The 23,227-nt window shown below is 33.3% G+C and overlaps 1 protein-coding gene across 1 annotated transcript in view; it reads left to right on the top strand.

Annotated features, from left to right (window-relative positions):
* Nucleotides 1–22,977, top strand: part of LOC132270186 (uncharacterized) — a 28,668-nt gene extending 5,691 nt beyond the window's left edge. Inside the window, exon 2 of the mRNA XM_059771385.1 lies at nucleotides 22,850–22,977. Within this exon, the coding sequence (XP_059627368.1) occupies nucleotides 22,850–22,977 (128 nt within the window). The remainder of the gene's footprint in view (nucleotides 1–22,849) is intronic.
* The last annotated feature ends 250 nt before the right edge of the window (nucleotides 22,978–23,227 follow it).

The following is a 23,227-nucleotide window of genomic DNA, read 5'->3' as shown; positions in this document are numbered from 1 at the left end:
GGCACCCAATTTTGTTGTAGCCTAGAGAACCAACATACAAAGCCATCAATAATTAATTGAAAATAGGGGAGTTTAAAGAGAAAATTCAAACAGAAAATTTACTGGGGAAAAAAAAATTTCAAACAGAGAAGGTGAAAACACCAAAAATAATATCACATCATACTAAACAGCTCCCAGGTCTTTTTCAATCTTTTAGTTCTAATTTGTTTGTAAGCTTATTTTCTGGACTGAATCATTTATTATTTATGTTTTATTATAGATTGGGCAACTTAGACTGGGCTGGTCTATTGCTAATAAAAAATAATAATACTATTTATTATTATTATTATTATTTGGGACCTGGCCAGATTAGCCCACATAGTGCTCCGCCCTGATTGTTGGGAAGGTTTGGAAAATTAGGTAGAAAAGTTGTAGTTATGGACTGCAAATTAATTACTCTGCTGGGACAAACAAAGGTCATTATCTAGCATTGAAAAAGGAATGGAGTACATATAGGCCTAACATTTAATATCAATTCTTCTTTTGTTTCCTTCATAAATATCATTTAATGTTATTCCAATTGATTTATGTATCTTCAACTTCACATATGACCAGGCAAGCCACTCTTGGGTTTGCTATCAATATCATGTAGCCAAATGTTTCCCGAAACCTATATTTGCTGTGTTAGGAGAATTTTGATCTATGACAATTCAATGCACCTCATTATTATTATTATTATTATTATTTTTGGCTCTCACACAAAAAAAAAAATAAAAAAATAAAAGTTTTTGAACTTCTCACCTCCTCTTTGTGGGAGGAGCGGTTGTACCAACATTTTTCTAATCCTAATGTTATTTTACCCAAAAAAAAAATCATTTATAGGGCAGTCTCCCTATTAAAAAATCACTTGTATTGGGATTTTTGTTGCCTTTAAATATTAGGCTTATAAATAATCCAAAATATGACTTTTGTACTAATGTCACACTTCACTTTATTTGCATACTCGGAGTCGAAGGTTAACATCTCTACTTTGTATACTTTTGTATACTTTTCAATATTATATTTATTTTTTTTACATTGATTCACTGTAACGGGATCAATAATATGGTGTGAATCCAATTGCCCTTGCACTCATGCTCTGACTTCTTCAACCTCCAATGATTTTTATGAATTTTCCAGAGGAGTGAGAGTGGTACGTGAGCTTGGCAGCAATAGGGCTAATGAGTTTGCAATGTTCAAAGTGCACTGAGATATCAAAACTGATGGAAAAGTATTGTTGAGAAGATTTGGAAAATGAGTTCAGATCCTTTGCAACAAGCATGTTGTACTTTAACAGACGACTACGATCACTCACATGTGTGATTGTACCACATGTGAGTTATCGTGGTTATTCAGTATTGTATAGAATCGGATCCAACGAATTAAAAAATTAGGTATAAAAAATATTGTTATGGACAACGAATTATTCTAATATGAGTTGTTATGACATTATCTGGTGTTATATATAGCTGACATTATCTAGTGTTACATATAGGAATCAGTGTTACATATAGGAATCAATTATATGGCCATTATCAGAACAAAAAAATGCTACGCTTTCGGCCTGGACTATATCTTTTGTCTAGAACGGGCTAGAAAGGCTAGAACGGGCTGGACTATATCGTTGGTCTCTAATGACCAACTGAATTCTAAGCTTCTCTTGGGTTGGCTATCAATATCATGATAAGGTTTTCGGAAGCATTTCTTTGGAGTTGTATATGAGAACTATTTTTGATCCATAAATACTGTCGAAGCCTCCAAATATTGATTGAACGATATGTGTCATTCATCAACAATTATCCTATCAAGTGAAGTTGATTATGACATAACACCATTATAGTCATCTGATATTGAAAATTATTTTCAAGAATATAGATTCTCAAATATTTTTGAATTTTAATTGCAAAGTTTTAGTTTGCCAATTCTTGGCTGGAAGCTGTTTGACCCATATTCTTGAATTTGCTGTTTGATTGGGAGGATAGTGAAACCTCTCACGAACTTCCTAATTAATATATCAAAAGAGACGGCAATGTAGCTGGCTACAAAATAGATTGACCGGCTTCTTGTTACACATTCAAATAACTACTCTCTTTTGACTCATTTTGATTAGTTTTCTCCCATATTTTAAATAACAAAAGGTAAAATTGTGGGTGATTTGAATGAAATATCACCTTGCTAGGAATTAGACATATGCCTTGCCAAGTGATTGAAGGCACAAGTTTTTCTGAGAGTGCCCTGACCATGGCTTTTACAATTATGCTCCATAGTTCACCTACATTAAAATAGAATCTTGTTTTTACGAATTCCAAGGTGAAGGAGCGCTTGATATTGCTACTGTTGGAGCAGGAGTACCAGCATTGTTGCGAGTTATTCGGTTTTTTTTGTTTCATTTAACAGGTCAAATCCTACCGTAGGAGGAACCTAAGTTACATAATTCTTCTAAACGGGTAGTGCTTTCACGCTCCGTACGCACTTTCGTTCTCTTGCTCGGCGCACCCTCTTACTCCCAATCCCACCATGTGCTACTTAGATTTTGTTGCTTTTACGCTCCTGCTCCACACCGGCTCTGTGTGACCTAGCTAGGGAGGAACCACGCACTCGATCCGCAACTGCTTCACTGCTCATCTTCATTTCCAGCCTGGATGGATCTACTATAGAATCCTACCCAAAAACAGGCCTTGTGAGAGTCGATGGCTGCCCAAGCCCAATGTATGACACCGTGTGACCGGCCCAAGCAGACACTGAGGAGCTTTCCTAATTGTCAACATTTCTTCCATGCCCATTGCATCAATGAATGGCTCCAAATGAATGTTACCTGTCCAGTTTACCAAAATTCTCCCAACGGTTGCTACCTTTTCAGGCCTTGTAATTTTATTTTCAACTTTTTTTTTTTTAGTTTCTAGGTAGATGGTTAGACTTCAAGAAAATGTGACAGAAGAAAAACAATTTTACTTTAAATAGTTAATTTCCCTAGTTGAAAGTTTTATTGATCATAATTTTCTTCTTTCATACTTTGTTTCGAGGGCAAAAAATGAACCCCTGGCCAATTGCAATTCTCGTCCTTCAATTTTTGAGCACTTGGGGGAATTTCCAAATGCGAGTGTGCACACGTGTATGTATATGCATATGTGGGTCATTAACTATCCAGAGATTTATAATTATTTAGGAAAAGATGAATTAAAGATTGCAGAAACTACGTTGGACATGGTTAAAATTCTATCATCTTTCCTTTCTCCACTTGTTTTCCACGGCAACCATGAAAATGATTCTTATTGACCGAGTCAAAATTGATGCAACTTTCTCTTTAATGGGTCCTGAGATTTGATTTTTCCTCGCTTGGTGTCAATTGATGAATTCTTTTGGTCCTTTCCCTTCTCCTTCCTTCGCCAAATATTAATGAAGTCTGTCGAAAAGAACTAACTTCGTCTTCGAGACGACTTTAAATTATAGCCACTGATGGCAATAGAATAGAACAAAACTTCTATGTTCATATTCATGCTAATCAATGTTGACTGACTCTCTCAAGTCTTTCTGATTTGTTTGCTTGCATATTTTGATTTTTCGATGACTAATGCAGCCATCTTGCCATGAAAAGGACAAAATACGACCCAAGGGGAAAGAAGGAAAAAGAAAAAAGTAAAACAGAAAAATGAAATGGGTCTCTTCATAAATTTTCCAACTCCCTCTCCCTGTCTCCATCCCTCATCTCCTCCTTTTCGTCCTCTTTTTCACGACGAAAATTATTTAAGGCTAAATTATACTAGTTTTTCTTGAGATTTGGGATATCTTATACAATAATTGATCATTCAACATTTATTATTTTAACATCTCCTAAGTTTTGACCAAGTTTATTATCTTTTTGTCGTATGCTCAATGACAACCTTGCCATTTTGTTTCCGTTGACCAAGTTTTATGAACGATAATTTTATATTTTAATTGAATTAAAAGGATATTAGGACAATTTTTTATCTTTTCTTTGCTGCTAGGATTTATGGCGAATATGGTAGAACTGAGTGATTTGGATTAGAACTTAGAATCAATTGTAGAGGAAGATGAGATGGCGAAAACCTTAGATCCTTTGAGGGTTGTTTAGAGAGTGGAGAGCTTGAGGCTGTAAAGAGAAGGTTGTGAGTATTGAGTGATTGAGACAGCGAAGGTGTTTTTGAGATTAAGGGAGAGATCGGAGAGTGGTGGGGTTGCGAGGAGATAGAATCGACAAATTTTTAAAAAATTAATTCTCCTAACTTCTAACATATTTAACAAAAAAAATTGAAAAGAAAAAAAATAATCATAGTATATATAATGTATTTAAAAATATATGTATATATATAAAAATAATATTAGAATTCGGATTCGAGTTGACTCAAGTTACTAATATTTCAATCCAAAATCAATCCTATTTAAATGGCAACAAACAAAGCACATGCTTTCAATTCCTTACAAACCGTAATCAAGAGAATTAATTCTGACATAAGATGCAACCAACAATAGATAAATTATCGCCTTTATCAATTAATTGGTAAAGCTGAATCGACTTACCATTGTGACATCAGTTCTAGGTGTTTCACAATAAATAAATTGCATTACTTGGAAGTGAAAGAAATTTTCTAACCCACAGTCATTGTCGCAATAAAAAAAAGTTACAGAGATCAATAGCCTTTCGATCTTTTCGTTATTTTTTATTCTTAACCTTCAATACTTTTGTAGATAAAATAAAAATTGGTTACAGCAAAACTGAGATTTTCATACGTATCTATTTGGTTCACGACCATGCTCTTGTAGATTTGTTCGAGCAAGTATAGGGGATTTGAAAAGGACTCTTATTGACCGAGTCAGAGTTAATGCAACTGCTCTGCTCTCCACGGTCCTGTGATTTGATTTTTTTTCTCACAGTTTTCAACATCAACATTATGTGTTGTTTGTTTTTATCCCGTGACTCCCGCCTCCACCTACTTCTATGCCCGCCATTAATTAAGTCCATCTCCCTGTCACTCGGAAATAAATGGCTTTTTCTTTGAGACAACTTTAAATTTCAGCCACCAACACATATTCAAACTGATCAATGTTGACTCACTTCCAAGTCTTCCTACTTGCTTGCTTGTATAATTTTAATTTTTTAGAAGACTACTTTAAATTAGGGATTTTAATCTGAATCGAATTAAAATTCAATTGAATAACTCAAGTATGGATTGAAAATTTAATACGATAATTTATTAACGATTCGAATTTAATAATTTGTTAATTAAACAAAATGAATATGAATTATAGTCGATCCGAAATAATATATTAAAAATATATATTCTAATTTTATAATATATAATATTTATATATCATCAAAATATTTCATTATTTTCTCCTCTCTTTCTTCACTCTCTTTATTTATTTTTATTCTGAAATTTTTATTCTTTAACAAAGAATAAAAGATATAATTTTCTTTTTCACATTTTATTTATCTTTTATTTTTATTTTTATTCTATTTTGACATAATTTTTTAATAATAAAAAATTATACACACACTCCATTATCGAATCAGACCGGACCAAATTATCAGATCGAATAACCGTTTATTAACAAATCTAATGTGAATTTATTCACAAAATATCAGTCGAAATATCGAATCAGATTGGATCAAGCATAGCCTTATTGGATTCAGATCGGATCAGCACTGACCCGATCCAATTCGACCCGTTTACGGATATACTTTAAATGCAGCCATCTATCTTCATACCCAAATGCCCACTAGACCTAGTCAAAGTTGATGCAGCATTTTTCATCAATGAAGTGGATTACTGTGCTCCTGTGATTTGATTTTTTCTATTGTAAGTTTTAATATAAACATTATTGTTGGGTTCGGAAGCACCATGCCAAACAAGTTTTGAACCTCAACAGTGTCCATTTGCACGGTAAGAAACAACAGAACATGGTAGAATATCCTCCAAACAGGCCCTTAAGCTTCAATATTTTTGTAGATAAAGAAAAAATTGGTTACAGCAAAACTGAGATTTTCATATGTTTCTATTTGCATGGTCCATGACTATGCTCTCTGTAGATTTGTTCGAGCAAGCATTGGGATTTGAAAAGGACTCTTATTGACCCAGTCAAAATTGACGCAACTACTCTGCCGTGCACTACGGTCCTGTGATTTGATTTTTTTCCTCGCAGAGTTTTGAGTTTTCGACATCAACATTATGTGTTGTTTGTTTTTATTACAATAGCCTTGACTGTTTTTCCAATAGCCTTGATTGTTGTGTGGTTGCTTGGCGTAAGTCATCCGTCCTTTCCCGTGTCTCCCTCCCCCACCTACTTCTAGGCCCGCTATTAATTAAGTCATCACCCGTCAGTCGGAAATAAATGGCTTCTTCTTTACGATGACTTTAAATTACAGTCACCTATGGATTAAAAAAAAAATTATGTTCATCATATTCATACTAATTAGGAGACAAAATAACTCGGAATCCATCAATCCGTTTATATTCACCTGTTTTTTAATAATTATTGATAAAATATATTTAATTTAAAAGTCAAGATAAATTGAATAATTTTTAACCGTTTAATTTAAGAGTCAATATGGGTTGATTATATTCAACCCATATTTTACTCATCACATAATAAACACAAACACACATCTATTCTATATTACACTTAACTCATTTATTTTTCTAAAATTCTCTTACTCACAATCTACTCTCTCTCTAAATTTGTCTCTCATCAATCTTTAAAAACTTTCTAAATTTTTTTTAAAAAACAAAGAAATTTAAAAACTTTCTAAAAAAATTTAAAAAAAATTTTTAAATTTAAAAAAAATTAATTTGAAAATTTTAAAAAAATTAAAAATTTAAATATAATAAAAAAATTTGAAAAATAAAAAATAATAATTAATGGATTCACGGGTTATAACGAGTTGACCTTACCCATTTTCAACTCGCCCATTTTCAACCTATTTTGAACGAGTTGAATATGGGTCATGACCCCATATTGACCAACCCATTTTTAACCCAACCCAATCCAAACCCAGCCCAACCCGACCATTTGCCACCCTTAATACTAATTAATGTTGACTCACTTTCAAGTCTTCCTGCTTGTTTACTTGCATGACTTTATCTTATTTATTACAATATAATATACCAATTCTATCTTTCTCGGAGATATTGGTTTTTTTTTTTTTTAGGTCCTTTAGGTTTTCCTTTTTTCTCTTTCTATTTTAGTTTCCAATATCTAAGATTTATTTGGATTTTCAAATGGGTTTTTTTTTTGGTATTTTTTTTTTTCACTGAAATGGGTCTTGATTGTTGGTATCTTGTAAAATTCTTTTTATTTTTTGATATTTTTTTGTGTTGGATTATAATAACCCATTTCTACTTCTTTAGTTCAGGTTCTTTAATCATATATATATATATATATATATATATATATATATATATATATAGAATGTCTTTGACTTTAGGTCTTGAAACTTAGTATGGTCAAAAAGGAAAAATTGTTAATACAAAATGGTGCAACAATCACTAAGAAGGTACTAAGAACAAACAATTCAATCCAAAATACTCTCAATTCTCTCTACCTTTCTCTCTCTACAGAAGCCTCCGTTTTCTTCCTTTAGAGCTCTCTGCTCCCTTCCATGGGAATGGGGAGCTGCTAGTTGCCTACCCCGGATGCAATAAACCCGGCGTTTTTGAATAAATGCGTTTCGTGGGTGGTTTTTCCGCCGTTTTTGTTTTTATTCAGCTCGATCTGCTCTTGTTTGTTTCGTTTTCGTCTCACCTGGGCAGATTTGTTGTTCTCCTCCGGCTAGATCTCTGATCTAGGCTGGTTTTGGGTTTTTCCCGCTTAGATTTGCTCATTTTCTCCTTGATTAGATCTTGTGCGTGGTTTTATGTGTTGGAACGCCTTGTGATTGTAACTTTGGAGTGGTTGCCGTGTTAATGGCCAGACGTTTCGGTCTCTCCAGTTTGCTACTTTCTCTCGTGGTGGTTCCATTTGCAGAGTGTTGGACTCTGTTTCCTCCCCAAATCTGGAGCATGTTTCTCATTTATTCGCTTTGCTTCAAGATTTGTATGCCTTTTCTGGCTTGGCTTTTATGCCTCTGTACTACCATCTTGGCTTTAGGCCTTTGTGCCTTTGAATGACCAAAAAAAAAAAAAAAACTACTACTAAGAAGGGTAAATTATATAGATATAAGCAGGGGTAGTATTGTGTAAAAAAGGGTAGTTGTGGTATTTTAAAATTATTCTATTGACACAATTAACTTTTGACTTAAATAGGGTGGTCAGTGTAATTTAGACAAATCTCAAGGGAGGTTGACCATCATTTTTTAAATGGTTTCATTCATGAGTAATTTTCATTCACGAGTAGTTCACCCTTAAAATAACTGTGTCACAAGTTAGGTTAATAACTATCAATAATATCTAGTTATCAAATAATAGATCATCCAATTTCTTTTAGTTACGTGTTGCAGAAGTTGTTAGTTTATAGTTGTAATTAAATCCCTAAATGACCTATAATAATAGTATAACTTAAATGACCTATAATGATATAGTATATTATAGTATTATATATGATAATTGTAATTATAGTATTATATTTTTAAACCATATCGAATCAATATATTTTTTCATTCATACTTTACATCTATAATAATTTTACTTCTACATCCCAAGTATGTTCCATCTCAACGGCTCAAATACAAAACCTTTTCACATGCATGACCAATTAAATAAAAAACCTTTTCACATGTATGAGAAATTAAATTTGACATATATATCATTCATTTCATTTCTTTGCATGTATCAATTAAGTATATCCCAGACAAATGACGATAGAAATCCTAGTTGCCACAACAGAACATATATGTCCAACCAACTGATGCTAATTTCACATACATTTTCTAAAAATGTTGGGACTAATATTACGCAAAATTTGGGATTTACGTTACCAAACAGTTTGGATTCACCTTCTAAAATAGTTGGGATTCACGTTAGGAAAAATTTGGGATGTACCTTTCTAAGAAGTTGCAATGTGATTTACGAAACCTTTGGGATTCACATTAGAAAAATTTTAGAACATACTTTACAAATACTTTGGGATTTATATTACGAAAATTTTAGGATGTACGTTAGGTAATGTTGTGATTCACTTTACAAAAATATTAGAATGTAGATAAGGAAGAATTTGGGATGCTTATTAGGAGAAAGTTGTGATGCAACTTAAGAAAATGTTGCGATGGAAGCCCAACTACCAAACATTTTCTTAACATTGTAATACTTAAACACTCTTTTCCGGCCAGTCATGTACCCTACAAATCCTCTCATTTTTTATCCTCACAAACAAACTTTAAAACGCCTAATAACTACACAATAAAATAGCGATCAATTTAAATTCACCAATAATTTTCTATTTCTGGGAAATTGTGTCTATATATATTTGTTTCTGCCATTCAGTTCTTATGGAAATAACATAATTTCCTTCAAAATCAAATTTGAAAATTATGAATCGTACCTGCTTAGGGTTGGAATGTACGTTAGAAAAATGTTGTCACTCATTTTACAAAAATATTGGAATATAGATAAGGAAGAATTTGGGATGCTTATTAGGAGAAAGTTGGGATGCAACTTAAGAAAATGTTGCAATACAAGCCCAATGATCAAACATTTTCTTAACATTGTAACACTCTGAAACACTCTTTTCCAGCCAGTCATGTACTCTACAAATCCTCTCATTTTTTATCCTCACAAACAAATATTAAAACCCCTAATAACTGCACAATAAAATAACGATCAATTCAAATTCAACAATAATTTTCTATTTCTGGGAAATTGTGTCTATATATATTTGTTTCTACCATCCAATTCTTATGGAAATAAGATGATTTCCTTCAAAATCAAATTTGAAAATTATGAATCGTACCTGCTTAGGGTTGGCAATAAGGCGATTTCCTACTTTGATTTGGAAATACAATCTGTAATACCCCTAGTTTTGAAAGGGATATAATCGGAATTTTATTATTTATTTTATTGTTTTCAGTATTTATTTTATTATTTTTAAGTGCTTATGTGGCTATGTGTGAAATTTGAATTACGTGATGTGTGAATTGATTGGTTGGTTTAATTTAATTATATGTTTAATTTGTATTTAACTGGCTTACTTGTTTATTTGTTTTATATTGATCTCACTGTTGTAAGGAATTGTTTAATTAGGTAATTAAGTTAAATGATTTTTTTTTAACATACGTTCAGTACTTAGGGTTATTGGAGAAGTCACGTATGTTGGCCGACGTAGATTTTAAATAGGGTTTTCTATGGGCCAACTAGGATTTAGTGTAGGGTTTGAATTAAACCTAGGTCTTGTGTAAACCTATAAATATAGCTATTAAGTTCTACCTAGGGTTTTAGAACCCTATTCACGACAGTGGAGGCTGTGAAGGAACAGAGGAGGTTTTCCTAGTTCGCCGGAGAACTTAGAAGACGACATTGGGATTTTTGAACCGAAATCTCAAAGGCAAGTTCTAATCCTAACTCTATTCCTTATGCTTGTGTTCTTTGCATTCTAACGCCACTCTAGGAATGTATAAGGATTAAAAGTAAACTGGGCTACATGACTTTGTTGTTTTAAAACTGAACGTAGCCATGAGTTATACTGTTTGTTGTAGGATCTTTCGTGTTTAACTCATAAACTAATTCACAGTACTGGATTTATAATGCATGTGAATTGATATAAACAGAGTTAAATCAACTTGTAACACTGGAAGGTATTAATCTGGGCTGCATGTTTAGGTTCATTTGTAACGGTATATGTTTATATGTTTCATTTTGTTTCTTTTAATTCTTTCTTGTAGAACTCTGTTCTAATTAGAGTGGATCTAGGATTAATGGTTTTTACAATATCTGGGACATTGGAACTTAGTTTTATTCAGGAAAATCATTAGAGTTGAGGACTGATCAAACTAGACGTCACCGGAGAAGACATAGTTGAAGAGAAAAAGTAGATAGGGGGAGAGGAAGTTGGAGGCGGCTCCAAAATGTTTTGGAGCTGGCTCAAAGTACCTTGGAGGCGGCTCCAAGTGGTTTGGAGCTGGCTCCATCTTGGTTAGAGGCGGCTCCAACTTGTTTGGAGCAGCCTCTCTCCAATTCTTCAGTTTTCTAGGTTTTTGGGCGACTGTTTGGGCTGTGGTGCTCGGATTTTGGGATTTTTAAGTTCTGGTAGGAGCTGTATTGAGGTGTTTTGAGATGAGTTAACTCCATATTATAACTTCTAAGAGTTGATTAATGTGTATTAAAACACCATTGTTCAGGGTGATACAAAACATAAGTCGGTATACAAAAATTTGGTTACTGTCATTGGAGATCAACAGTTTCATTGCTTAAAAACTAATTTAGCAGATTACTATGGATGTTTACGCCATGTTAATAATGGAACTGTGGTAGGAACAAGTATGCTGAAGCTTTAGCTAATGCTAGCTACGAATTAACTGATGTATAGAATTTAACTTGTTTAAGTTAGTGTTGGTTTGGTATAAAAGGAAGCATGTGAATTTGTATATTCTGTTATGCTATCTTGGAGTTAAATTGATGTTTATATGCATGACATGTATGATCAATTACTGAAACTTAGTTGCTCTGTTATGCTTAATGGGAACCTAGTTGCTAAATATACAGTATTGTGTCTTTTAAACTTACTGAATATCTTGGAATAGTTTAAAGTGAGCATGTTAATTCTGATAATGTTATTAGTATACTTATTATGGATTACAGAATGGATTAGACCTATTCTCCATATTTTAATCATATTGGAGAATCATGTTACCGGATGGAAAGAACTAAATTGCTTAAATTAATTTAGCAATTGTTTGGACTATAACATGATTATAAAACTTATTTAAATGCATGATAGAGTTGTTGATTTATTAAAACTGATCTATGCATGCTCTGGATGCTGGTTGTTGAATTATTAAACCATTTCTTGCAATTACATAGGTTAAATCTTGGATTTAAATTGCTGAAACTTTAATTACTTTTTTGCAATGATATGGATATTTGGTTTTGGACTGTAAATTACTAGCTTATTATTTATATGTTGTAATTTACATGGATATGGAGGATTGTATGCACCGGTATGGGACGGTGACATGCTGGGTATGGTTTAGCTCAAAACGCTAATTCCTACCTTATGGATTTTAATTGGTGAACAGCTTTACCTATTCTATCAATTATATGGATTTTGTGGATTTTATGCACCGGTATGGGACGGTGTCATACTAGGAACAAACTGATTTAAAATACTCAGTCTTACCTATTTTGAAATAAGGGAACGAATTATAAAAACATAATTCTCCTTATATTTAAGTCTGTGCGGTTAAATAAGCTGAACGACTTATTGGGTCTCTTATATAAGTCTGTGCGGCTGAATAAGCTGAACGATTTATAGGATTTCCTATGGATGGATATGAAAGGATTTTAAATATATTTTTATGGTACCACGAGATGAGCTTGAGTTTTAAACTCGTTGGTTAGGGTGCCTATATGCAGTAGGATGCATAGCTGGATATGAGAGGTTGAGGTGTACCCTGTTAGGTCTAGGTACTTATGCCCACCTATGGGTGCGTTTTCGCATGTTGCCTTCTATTCAAGTTGAGACTCTCTCCATAGTCCAGTGAGAGTTCTGTAGTGTGAATATACATACGTATGGATTATTAGCTATTGTTGAGTTTGTTAGAATGTATATCCGTATCGAGTCTCTACTTGGATTGTAGTAGGTTAGAACTTGTTCGTGGGCCTGACCCACCTCTATTTTTCAGGTACTCGTCAGTTCCAGACTTAGACTTGATCGTGCTGAGCAGAGACTACTACTCACTTTTCTGACGACGTAGGACTTTTCTTCATGATTTACTCTGGATGTTCTTTAAGTAGCTATCATTTCTGTTTGGATTATAAGGGGTCCATTAGAGATGGATTTCCGAGTTGTATTAGAATTGGAGAAATTGGATGTATCAGATTAATTATTTATTTATAAAATTTTATTCTAAGGTTTTCAGTTTTGGATTATTATTCTAGTTTCGGTTCAACAATTTTATTTATTTTTGTTTTATCTTAACTGTATTCTGTGTTCATTTATTGCTAATTGATTTGATATCCTCGGGTAATCAGGCATGGGCCTGGCCAACCCGCATCCAGAAATCTGGGGGTATCACACAGTCCGGCTTAGCTTTGCAAATACACTGCTGCTTCTTTTTGCAACGAAATCAGAATCTGCAATTTCATTGCCACTGATAGAAGCGTTGCTTCTATTTGGAAACAATTTGTACCATCCAAATTTTGGGTTGATTCACACAACAATCGCTGCTTCCAAATTCTATATGGAAAGAAATAAATTTCTAAAATGGCTTTATTCATATTTTAGGAGAGACGAAGACGAAGGCTAGGGCGGGATTTTATTTTTATTTCAAATGTCGCCTGAAATGATGGAGGGAAGAGGAAGAAGAAATAAGGGAGGGAACAAAAAGGGTATTTTTCAACAGTATATACATATATATATATACACCAAAATTTTGTATTCCAAAAATATATTTTTTACCCAAACATGGTTAACACTGTTCATTGACCCAAAATGGAGGAAATTAGGCACTGTGTGTGATACCCCCAGATTTCCGGATGCGGGTTGGCCAGGCCCATTCCCGATCAGCCGAGGATATCAAACCAATTAGCAATAATCGAACACAGAATAATTATATCAAAAGAGATAAATAAAATTTGCTGAAATGAAAACTAAAAGAGTAATCCAATATTTGAAAACCTTAGAATAAATAACTCCATTGATAAATAAGATATTTCAGATACAACTGATTCACCACGAACACATATCGTTCTCCAACTTATACAACTTGGGAATCCATCCAGTGGACCCCTAAAATAACCCACTGAACTCAAAAGACTGGAAACAAAACCCAAGTCTAAACACAAAATATATTCCAATGTCATCGGTGGAGTGAACAACTATATCTGCTCAGCACGATTAAGCTCTGCAGCCTGGAACTGATGAACACCTGTAAAGAATAATAGAAGAGTGGGTCAGGCCCACGAGCAAGTTCTAATCTAGCTGCAATCCATACAGTGACCCGATACGCAGATACACCGTAGATACCTCACAATATCTATCTAGTCCATACATATATATATCCATACTATGGGACATTCACTGAACTACAATAGGGGTCTCAACCTGAATAGAAGGCAACATGCGAAAACGCATCCAAAGGTGGGCATGAGTACCTAGACCTAACAGGGTACACCTCAACCTACTATAGCTAGCTACGCATCCACTGCATATACGCGTCCTAACCAACGAGTCTGAGACTCAAGCTCATCTCGTGGTACCATAACCATATATTTAAAGTCCATTCAAATCCATCCATAGGAACTCCAATAAATCGTTCAGCTTATTCAGCTGCACAGACTTATATAAGAGATCCAGTAAGTCGTTCAGTTTATTCAACTGCACAGACTTAAATATAAGGAGAATTATGTTTTTATAATTCGTACCCTTCTTCCCAAAATAGGTAGGACTGAGTATTTTGAATCAGTCTGTCCCTAGTATGTCACCGTCCCATACCGGTACATACAATCCACAAAATCCATATAATTGATAGAACAGGCAAAGCTGTTCACCAATTAAAATCCATAAGGTAGGAATTAACATTTTGAGTTAAACCATACCTAGTATGCCACCGTCCCATACCGGTGCATACAATCCTCTATATCCATGTAAATTACAACATTCAAATGATAAGTAAGTAATTTACAATGCAAAACCAAACCCAGATAATTGACAGAATTTTAATGTGAGAATTCAGCAATTAAAATCCAATACATAATTCCAAATAATTGGCCAAATTTAATATAAGAATTCAGCAATTATAATCCAATACATGATTCCAAATAATTGGCCGAATTAAGTATAAGAATTCAGCAATTATATTCCAATACATAATTCCAGGTAAATTACAAGGCATAAATAATAAGCACGTAATTTATAGTCCAAAACCAACCATCCATATCATTGCAGAATAGTATTTAGTATTTCAGCAACGTAAAACCAAGCGTTAATCCATGTAAAGTTTAATATTCCAACAACCACCTCCAAAACCATAATCCAACTCCAAGCCAAAATCTAGTTAATTGCTTAACCGTGTGTATATTACCCCAATTAAATCCTACAATACCATTCCGTTCAAAACCATGCAAACTACAGATTTATAACAGAGTAGTTTAGCAACCAAAATCTGAAACATGCATAGGACCAACTCTGTTCACTAGAAGACCCTAATATGCATTTAAAACAAGTTTTAAATTCATGCTATACTAATCAAATCACTAATTTAGAATTAGGTAATTTAAATCTTTTCCATCCGTTAATCGCATGCAAATAGGTTTAATTCCGTATTATGCATTCTACTTGTCTACCTGTATAAACCACGCACGGAGAACCATTAAGAACACCCAAGTGACATGTTAAACACCTCAGTTTACTTCCAACCCCGTCCCAGACTCACAACCCTCCAACAGTAACAAGTAATTCGTAATAAAAAAAAAAAAAAAAATCAAAAATGAAATTCCAAGAGAGCCTGCTCAATTTTTGGAAAGAGCAGGCTCTTTTAGAGCCTTGAGCCGGCTCCATTACTTCATGGAGCCGGCTCTTTACCTAGAAAAGATGAGGGAGCCGGCTCCCTCATTCCATGGAGCCGGCTCTCTCCCCTTCTAAAAGCCGTCTCCAACCTCTGCAACTCCTACGACTCTCTACTTTGCTTTCGGTCACTTTCCACCTCTACCAGCCTTTCTATTTGGCTTTAAAACAAATCCTAATAGTCTTAATAACACCCAATAGCATCTCAATGGTTTGTTTACAGTTCGTTGGAATCAATTACAAAGATTGGACTTTCAACAGTTTTAATAGGCATGCATAACCAACACTGAACCCAGATTTGCAACTACTGTAACAGAGTTATTTTAACACATATAGATTATCAAAATATCATATCAAAACATGTATTCTCAGTTAACGATGAATTAAACCCTAGAGAACATCTAGGTGCACAGAACACAGGTCAGGCGAAAGAGGAAGAAAAGAACTCGCCTTTACAATTTTGGATGAAACCATGTCGCCGTCTTTCTAAGTTTTTCCGGCGATCTCGACTGCCGTCAAGGACTCTCCTACTCCGGTTCTAACCCTCGAATAGCCCTCAACCATCATCCTTGGTCCAGCCCAAATCCCTTATGCCAAAACCTTCATCCCATTCTCTTTAAACTCTCTGTTTTTCTCTCTAACTTATAAGTACGTGCAAAGAGTTTTGCTAACCCTAATAGACCACTCTATTCTCTATATATATTCTAGAACAGAACCCCATCCATATATAATTAGAGTAAAACCCTAATTAAATCCTAGTCGGCCCATAGAGCAACCTAGGTTACAATACTCAGCCGCCTATACTTGAATTGCTATCAAAACTATAATTGAACTTAAATAAACTAACTTAATTTTAATTAAACTAAATAAAGAATAACACAATTTATTAAAATAAACAAACAAATAAAGAATTACACCCTTAATTAAAATAAACAAACAATTAAAAAAATAACGCAATGAATTAAAATAAACAAACAATTGGACACATAAGCATATAGATACAAAATTAATTTAAAATGCACAAAAATAAAATTTAAATTCCATTTTTTTCCCTTTTGAAATTAGGGGTATTACACTGTGGGACTGGAGGTGATCCTGGTCCCACCCTTGCCATTGTACCCAAAGGTCGAGAAAAACACCATTTGAGCTTCTGAATATTTGGTGAGAGCCCTTGTCACTGTACCTAAAGTAAAGCACCATTTGAGCTCCCTAATGAGAACATTTCTAACGTGCTATAGAATAACATCGAGATGAAACTGTTATAAAAATGAAAAGCTTAAAACATTCTCTCTCAAAAAAAAAAAAAAAAAAGTACTATTTGACTTGATGGGTTTTACCTGGTTCACCAATTCCATTAGGAAAATGATATATATCACACATTATTGTATCATGAAAATAACTCCAATTAGGTAGCGGTTTATCTGCAGTTTAAATAATTTGTTTTGTGTATTTAACAAATAATTTTCTTAATATAGGAAAGAAAAAAAATATAGCAACACTTATCATAATACAATCCAAGCCCTAATATAACTCTTAAATTCAATTCTGCGAGTATATATGTTCGTTTGTGAGATCATTTCTATTAAATATTCAAATAATTCAAACTAGAAGACACAAATTTTTATGATGAATGTGTGATCATTTTCTCATAAATAAGAACCCTATTTTATATAATTCACTCAAAAAAATTTATAATTGTATTTTTTTTTATTAGGGTTAAAGTGTAAAGTGATAAAAATAAAAAATAAAAAATAAAAAGAAAAAAAGAAAAAAAAAGAAGAAGAAGATATAGAGAAGTTAATATATATATATATATATATATATGTAAACTAAAACATATTAGTAGACAGAATCAAATTAGAGATAGATAGAGAAATCTAATGTAATTGTTTGTACTTACATTTCCTTCAATTACCAATTCGTTTGTTTTTGCTAAAATAGGAAAAACACAAATGCATAAAAGAATAAAGTATAATATGTAATAATATAGAAGGAATTCATGTCTTTTTTAGTTATCGTCACGTAGGATTCGAGATGTGTAGCGCTGCTCGATCATTCAATAATAGAATGCTCAAAAAACACTTCAAAAAATCCGACATGCAATTCTATTTAGTACATCATAATTAAGAAACATAGGGATAGATTGAATGATTTGTGTCATTCATCAACAATTATCCTATCAAGTGAAGTTGATTATGACATAGCACCATTATAGTCATCCGATATTGAAAATAATTTTCAAGAATATAGATTCTCAAATATTGTAAATTTTAATTGCAAAGTTTTAGTTTGCCAATTCTTGCCTCTACCGGAACAGTTTGACCCATATTCTTGAATTTGCCGTTTGAATGGGAGGATGGTGAAACCTCTCATGAACTGACTACAAAATGATTGACCGACTTCTTGTTACACATTCAAATAACTACTCTTCTCTTTTGACTCATTTTGATTAGCTTTCTCCCATATTTTAAATAACAAAAGGTAAAATTATGGGTGATTTGAATGAAATATCACCTTGCTAGGAATTAAACCTATGCCTTGCCAAGTGATTGAAGGCACAAGTTCTTCTGAGAGTGCTCTGACCATGGCTTTTACAATTATGCTCCATAGTTCACCTACATTAAACTCGAATCTTGTTTTTAGGAATTCCAAGGTGAAGGAGCGCTTGATATTGCCACTGTTGGAGCAGGAGTACCAGCATTACTGCGAGTTATTGGGCTTTTCTTGTTTCATTTGGCAGGTCAAATCCTACTGTAGGAGGAACCTAAGTTACATAATTCTTCTAAACGTGTGGTGCTCTCACGCTTTGTACGCGCCTTTGTTCTTGTGCTCGGCGTACGCTCTTACTCTCAATCCCACCATGTGTTACTTAGATTTTGTTGCTTTCATACTCCCGCTCCGCACTGGCTCTGTATGACCTAGCTAGGGAGGAACCACGTACTCTATCCGCAACTGCTTCACTGCTCATCTTCATTTTCGGCCTGGATGGATCTACTATAGAATCCTACCCAAAAACAGGCCTAGTGAGAGCCAACGGCTGCCCAAGCCCAATGTATGACACCATGTGACCGGCCCAAGCAGACAGTTAGCAGCTTTCCTAATTGTCAACATTTCTTCCATGCCCATTGCATCAATGAATGGCTCCAAATGAATGTTACCTGTCCAGTTTACCAAAATTCTCCTAACGGTTGCCACCTTTTCAGGCCTTGTAATTTTATTTTCAATTTTTTTTTTTTTTTTTTTAGTTTCTGGGTAAATGGTTAGACTTCAAGAAAATGTGACAAAAGAAAAACAATATTACTTTAAATAGTTAATTTTCCTAGTTGAAAGTTTTATTGATCGTAATTTTCTTCTTTCATACTTTGTTTCGAGGGCAAAAAATGAACCCCTAGTCAATTGCAGTTCTTGTCTTTCAATTTTTGAGCACCTGGGGGCATTTCCAAATGCGCGAGTGTGCACACGTGTTTGTATATACATATGTGGGTCATTAACTATCCAGAGATTTATAATTATTTAGGAAAAGATAAATTAAAGATTGCACGCAAGCACTACATTGGACATGGTTAATATTCTATCATCTTTCCTTTCTCCACTTGTTTTCTACTACAACCATGAAAAGGACTCTTATCGACCGAGTCAAAGTTGATGTAACTTTCTCTTTAATAGGTCCTGTGAATTGGTTTTTCCTTGAAGAGGTTTAACTGTTGTGTGGTTGCTTGGTGTCAATTGATGAATCATTTTCGGTCATTTCCCTTCTCCTTCCTCCGCCTACTATTAATGAAGTCTATCAGAAAGAAATGACTTCGTCGTTGAGATGACTTTAAATTACAACCACTGATGGATTGTCCACACAATAGAATAGAACAAAACTTCTATGTTCATATTCATACTAATCAATGTTGACAGACTCTCTCAAGTCTTCCTGATTTGTTTGCTTGAATAACTTTGATTTTTTTAGAAGACTACTTTAAAGGCAGCCATCTTCATACGCAAATGCCCAACTCTCATGAAAAGGACAAAATATGACACGAGGGAAAAGAAGAAAAAAGAAAAAAGTGGTACACATGAAAACAGAAAAATGAATGGTCTCTTCTTAAAATTTCCAACTCCCTCTCCCTATCTCCATCCCTCATCTCCTTCCTTTCGTCCTCTTTTTCACGACGAAAATTATTTAAGGGTGAATTACACTAGCTTTTCCTGAGATTTGGATATCTTATACAATAATAGATTGTCAACGTTTATGATTTTAAAATCTCTTACATTTTGATGCATATACTCAATGACAACCTTGCCATTTTGTTTCCAGTTGACGAAGTTTTATAAAATGATAATTTTATCTTTTAATTGTATTAAAAAGATAATAGGACAATATTTTATCTTTTCTTTGCTGTTAGGACATATGGCGAATATGGTTATGTTTGTGGGAGCTGAGTGATTTGGATTAGAACTTAGAATCAATTGTAGAGGAAGATGAGATGGGGAAAATCTTAGATCTTTTGAGGGTTGTTTAGAGAGTGAAGAGCTTGAGGATGTAGGCAGAAGGTTGTGAGTCTTGAGTGATTGAGGCAGCGAAGGTGTTTTCGAGGCTAAGGGAGAGACCGGAGAGTGGTGGGGTTGCGAGGAGATAGAAACGATGGGTTCTAGTTCTAGAACCAAATAAATTATAAATAAATTTTAAAAAAATTAATTTTCCTAAATGTTAACATATTTAACCAAAAAAGTTGAAAAGATAAAAAGTAATCATAGTTTAAATATTATATATAATGTATTTAAAAGGAAAAATATACATGAAAATAATATTAAAATTCAAGTTCGGGTTGCTAGTATTTCAATTCAAACTCAATCCTAATTAATTGGCAACAACCAAAGCACATGCTTAAGATGCAACCAACAATCGATAGATTATCTCCTTTATTACCTAATTGGTAAAGCTGAATCGACTAACTAGTGTGACATCAGTTCTATGGTGTTTCACAATAAATAAATTGCATTACTTGGAAGTGAAAGAAATTTTCTAAGCCATAGTCATTGTCCCAATAAATTAGTTACAGAGATCAATGGTCTTTCGATCTTTCCGTTATTTTTTATTCTTAACCTTCAATACTTTTGTAGATAAAGAAAAAATTGGTTACAGCAAAACTGAGGTTTTCATACGTTTCTATTTGGTTAATGACTATGCTCTCTGTGGATTTGTTCGAGCAAGCATTGGGGATTTGAAAAGGACTCTTATTGATCGAGTCAAAGTTGATGCAACTATTCTGCCGTGATTTGATTTTTTTCCTCACAGAGTTTTCAACATCAACATTATGTGTTGTTTGTTTTTATTATTTAAGGCTGATTTTTTCTAATCAAAACTACACATAATTTTTTCCTCACATTGTTTTCAACATCAACTCTGTAGATTTGTTCCAGCAAGCATTGGGGATTTGAAAAGGACTCTTATTGATCGAGTCAAAGTTGATGCAACTACTCTGCCGTGATTTGATTTTTTCCTCACAGAGTTTTCAACATCAACATCATGTGTTGTTTGATTAGAAAAAAACTTCATGTTTATCATATTCATACTAATCAATAATGACTCACTTCCAGCTCTTCTTGGCTTACTTTGCATGACTTTGATTTTTCTACTTCAAATTAGGGATTTTAATCTAAGTAAGATTCGAATTTGATTCGATAATTTGAATATGGATTGAAAATTTAATGCAATAATCCACTAACGACTCAAATTCAATAATCCATTAACAAATTGGATATAAATTATGGTGGATCCGATTCGATAATAATTCGATCCGAGATAATATATTATATAATATATTAAAAATATATAATCTAATTTTATAATATATAATATTTATATATTATCAAAATATTTCATTATTTTCTCCTCTCTTTCTTCACTCTCTTTATTTATTTTTATTCCGAAATTTTTATTCTTTAACAAAGAATAAAAGATATAATTTTCTTTTTCATATTTTATTTATCTTTTTTTATTATTATTATATTTATTCTCTTTTGACATAATTTTTTAATAATAAAAAATTTTACACACACTCCATTATCGGACTGGATTATCGGATCGAATATCCGTTTATTAACAAATTGGATGTGAATTTCTTCATAAAATATCCGTCGAATTATTGAATCGGATTGGATCAAGCATAACCTTATCGGATTCAGATTTGGATTGGATCGGCACTGATCCGATTTGAATCCGACACGTTTACATGTATACTTTAAATGTAGCCATCTATCTTCATACCCAAATGCCCACTAGATCTGGTCAAAGTTGATTCAACTTTTTCTTGAATGAAGTGGATTACTATGGTCCTGTGATTAGATTTTTCCTATTATAAGTTTTAGGAGTAATTTCACTGACACCTTTTTAGATTTGGCCAAACTTTTAAATATCTTTCGAAAATAACTATCATTTACATTTCAAATGTTTGTTCCGTTTTTCACTCATACCCCAACCGTTACTTGCACAGTTCTGACACAATGTAAAATGACTTAAATATCCTTTAACTTTGTCAAAATAACTCTTTTAACTTAAAAATTACATAAAACACTAATATATTCCTAAATATTTTATAAATTTACAAATTATATTATATTGTATATCTTTATTGTTATATATATATATATATATATATATATATATATATATATATATATATATATAAGAATAAGAAATTAAATGAATATTTTGGCATGATTTCAACAAATTGGGTCCAATTTAAATTCTGATAATCATTTTAAAGAAAAGAATGGTGTTTACACCCCAAAGATTGCACCAAACAACTTATTCGTTTGTTTAATTATTTATTACGTAGTACTTATTATTATTTTATTGTTTTATCCTATCATTCTTATCAACAACCTATACAACTAATACAACCATTACTCTATGAATATATATATATATGGCCTCCTGACAACCATGTTCTACCTAGGGCGGATGATCTTAAGGATTTCTCAATTTGCTGCTTATAGACGGATAAAGAAGAACCAAATGGACCAAACCTGCGCTTCTTCAAATATCCTAACAAGAACAGACCAGAAAATTAAAGCCAAAGTCAGACTGAACATAGGAATTTAGGGTTTTATTTGCGAAGTGATTTATGGGTAACATGGGTTGCGATTGGATTTGCCATCACTACAGATGAGACCTCTGTTGTAACAGAAAGAGGAGAAAGCGAGGAAGGAGTCGCCGCCGCCGCCGATGAGACCTTTGTTGTGGCGGTGACGAAAGCGAGGGCCGACGATGGGTGTAATGGTGGTGGCAGATAGGTGTAATAAGGAGGGGTATGATGGTCATTTAACTAACTTGATATTTTGGAATAAATGAGAATGTGACGGAAAAGTAAAAATGGACCTTAGTGATATTTATTTTCAAAAAATGTTTGAGAGTGATATTTGGCCAAATCTGAAGGGTATCAGTTAAATTAACCCTAAGTTTTAATATAAACATTATTGTTGCGTTTGCGTTCGGAAGCACCATATCAGTGTTTAGCATTTAAAACAGGAAGAAATTAAAAAT

The sequence above is a fragment of the Cornus florida genome, unplaced genomic scaffold, assembly GCF_030987335.1.
Source record: "Cornus florida cultivar Cherokee Brave unplaced genomic scaffold, ASM3098733v1 CherokeeBrave_3.0.0_Hap2_Chr08, whole genome shotgun sequence".
Lineage (NCBI taxonomy): Eukaryota > Viridiplantae > Streptophyta > Magnoliopsida > Cornales > Cornaceae > Cornus > Cornus florida.
The sequence above is the reverse complement of the archived record's forward strand: the minus strand, read 5'-3'. Positions and strand labels throughout refer to the sequence as shown.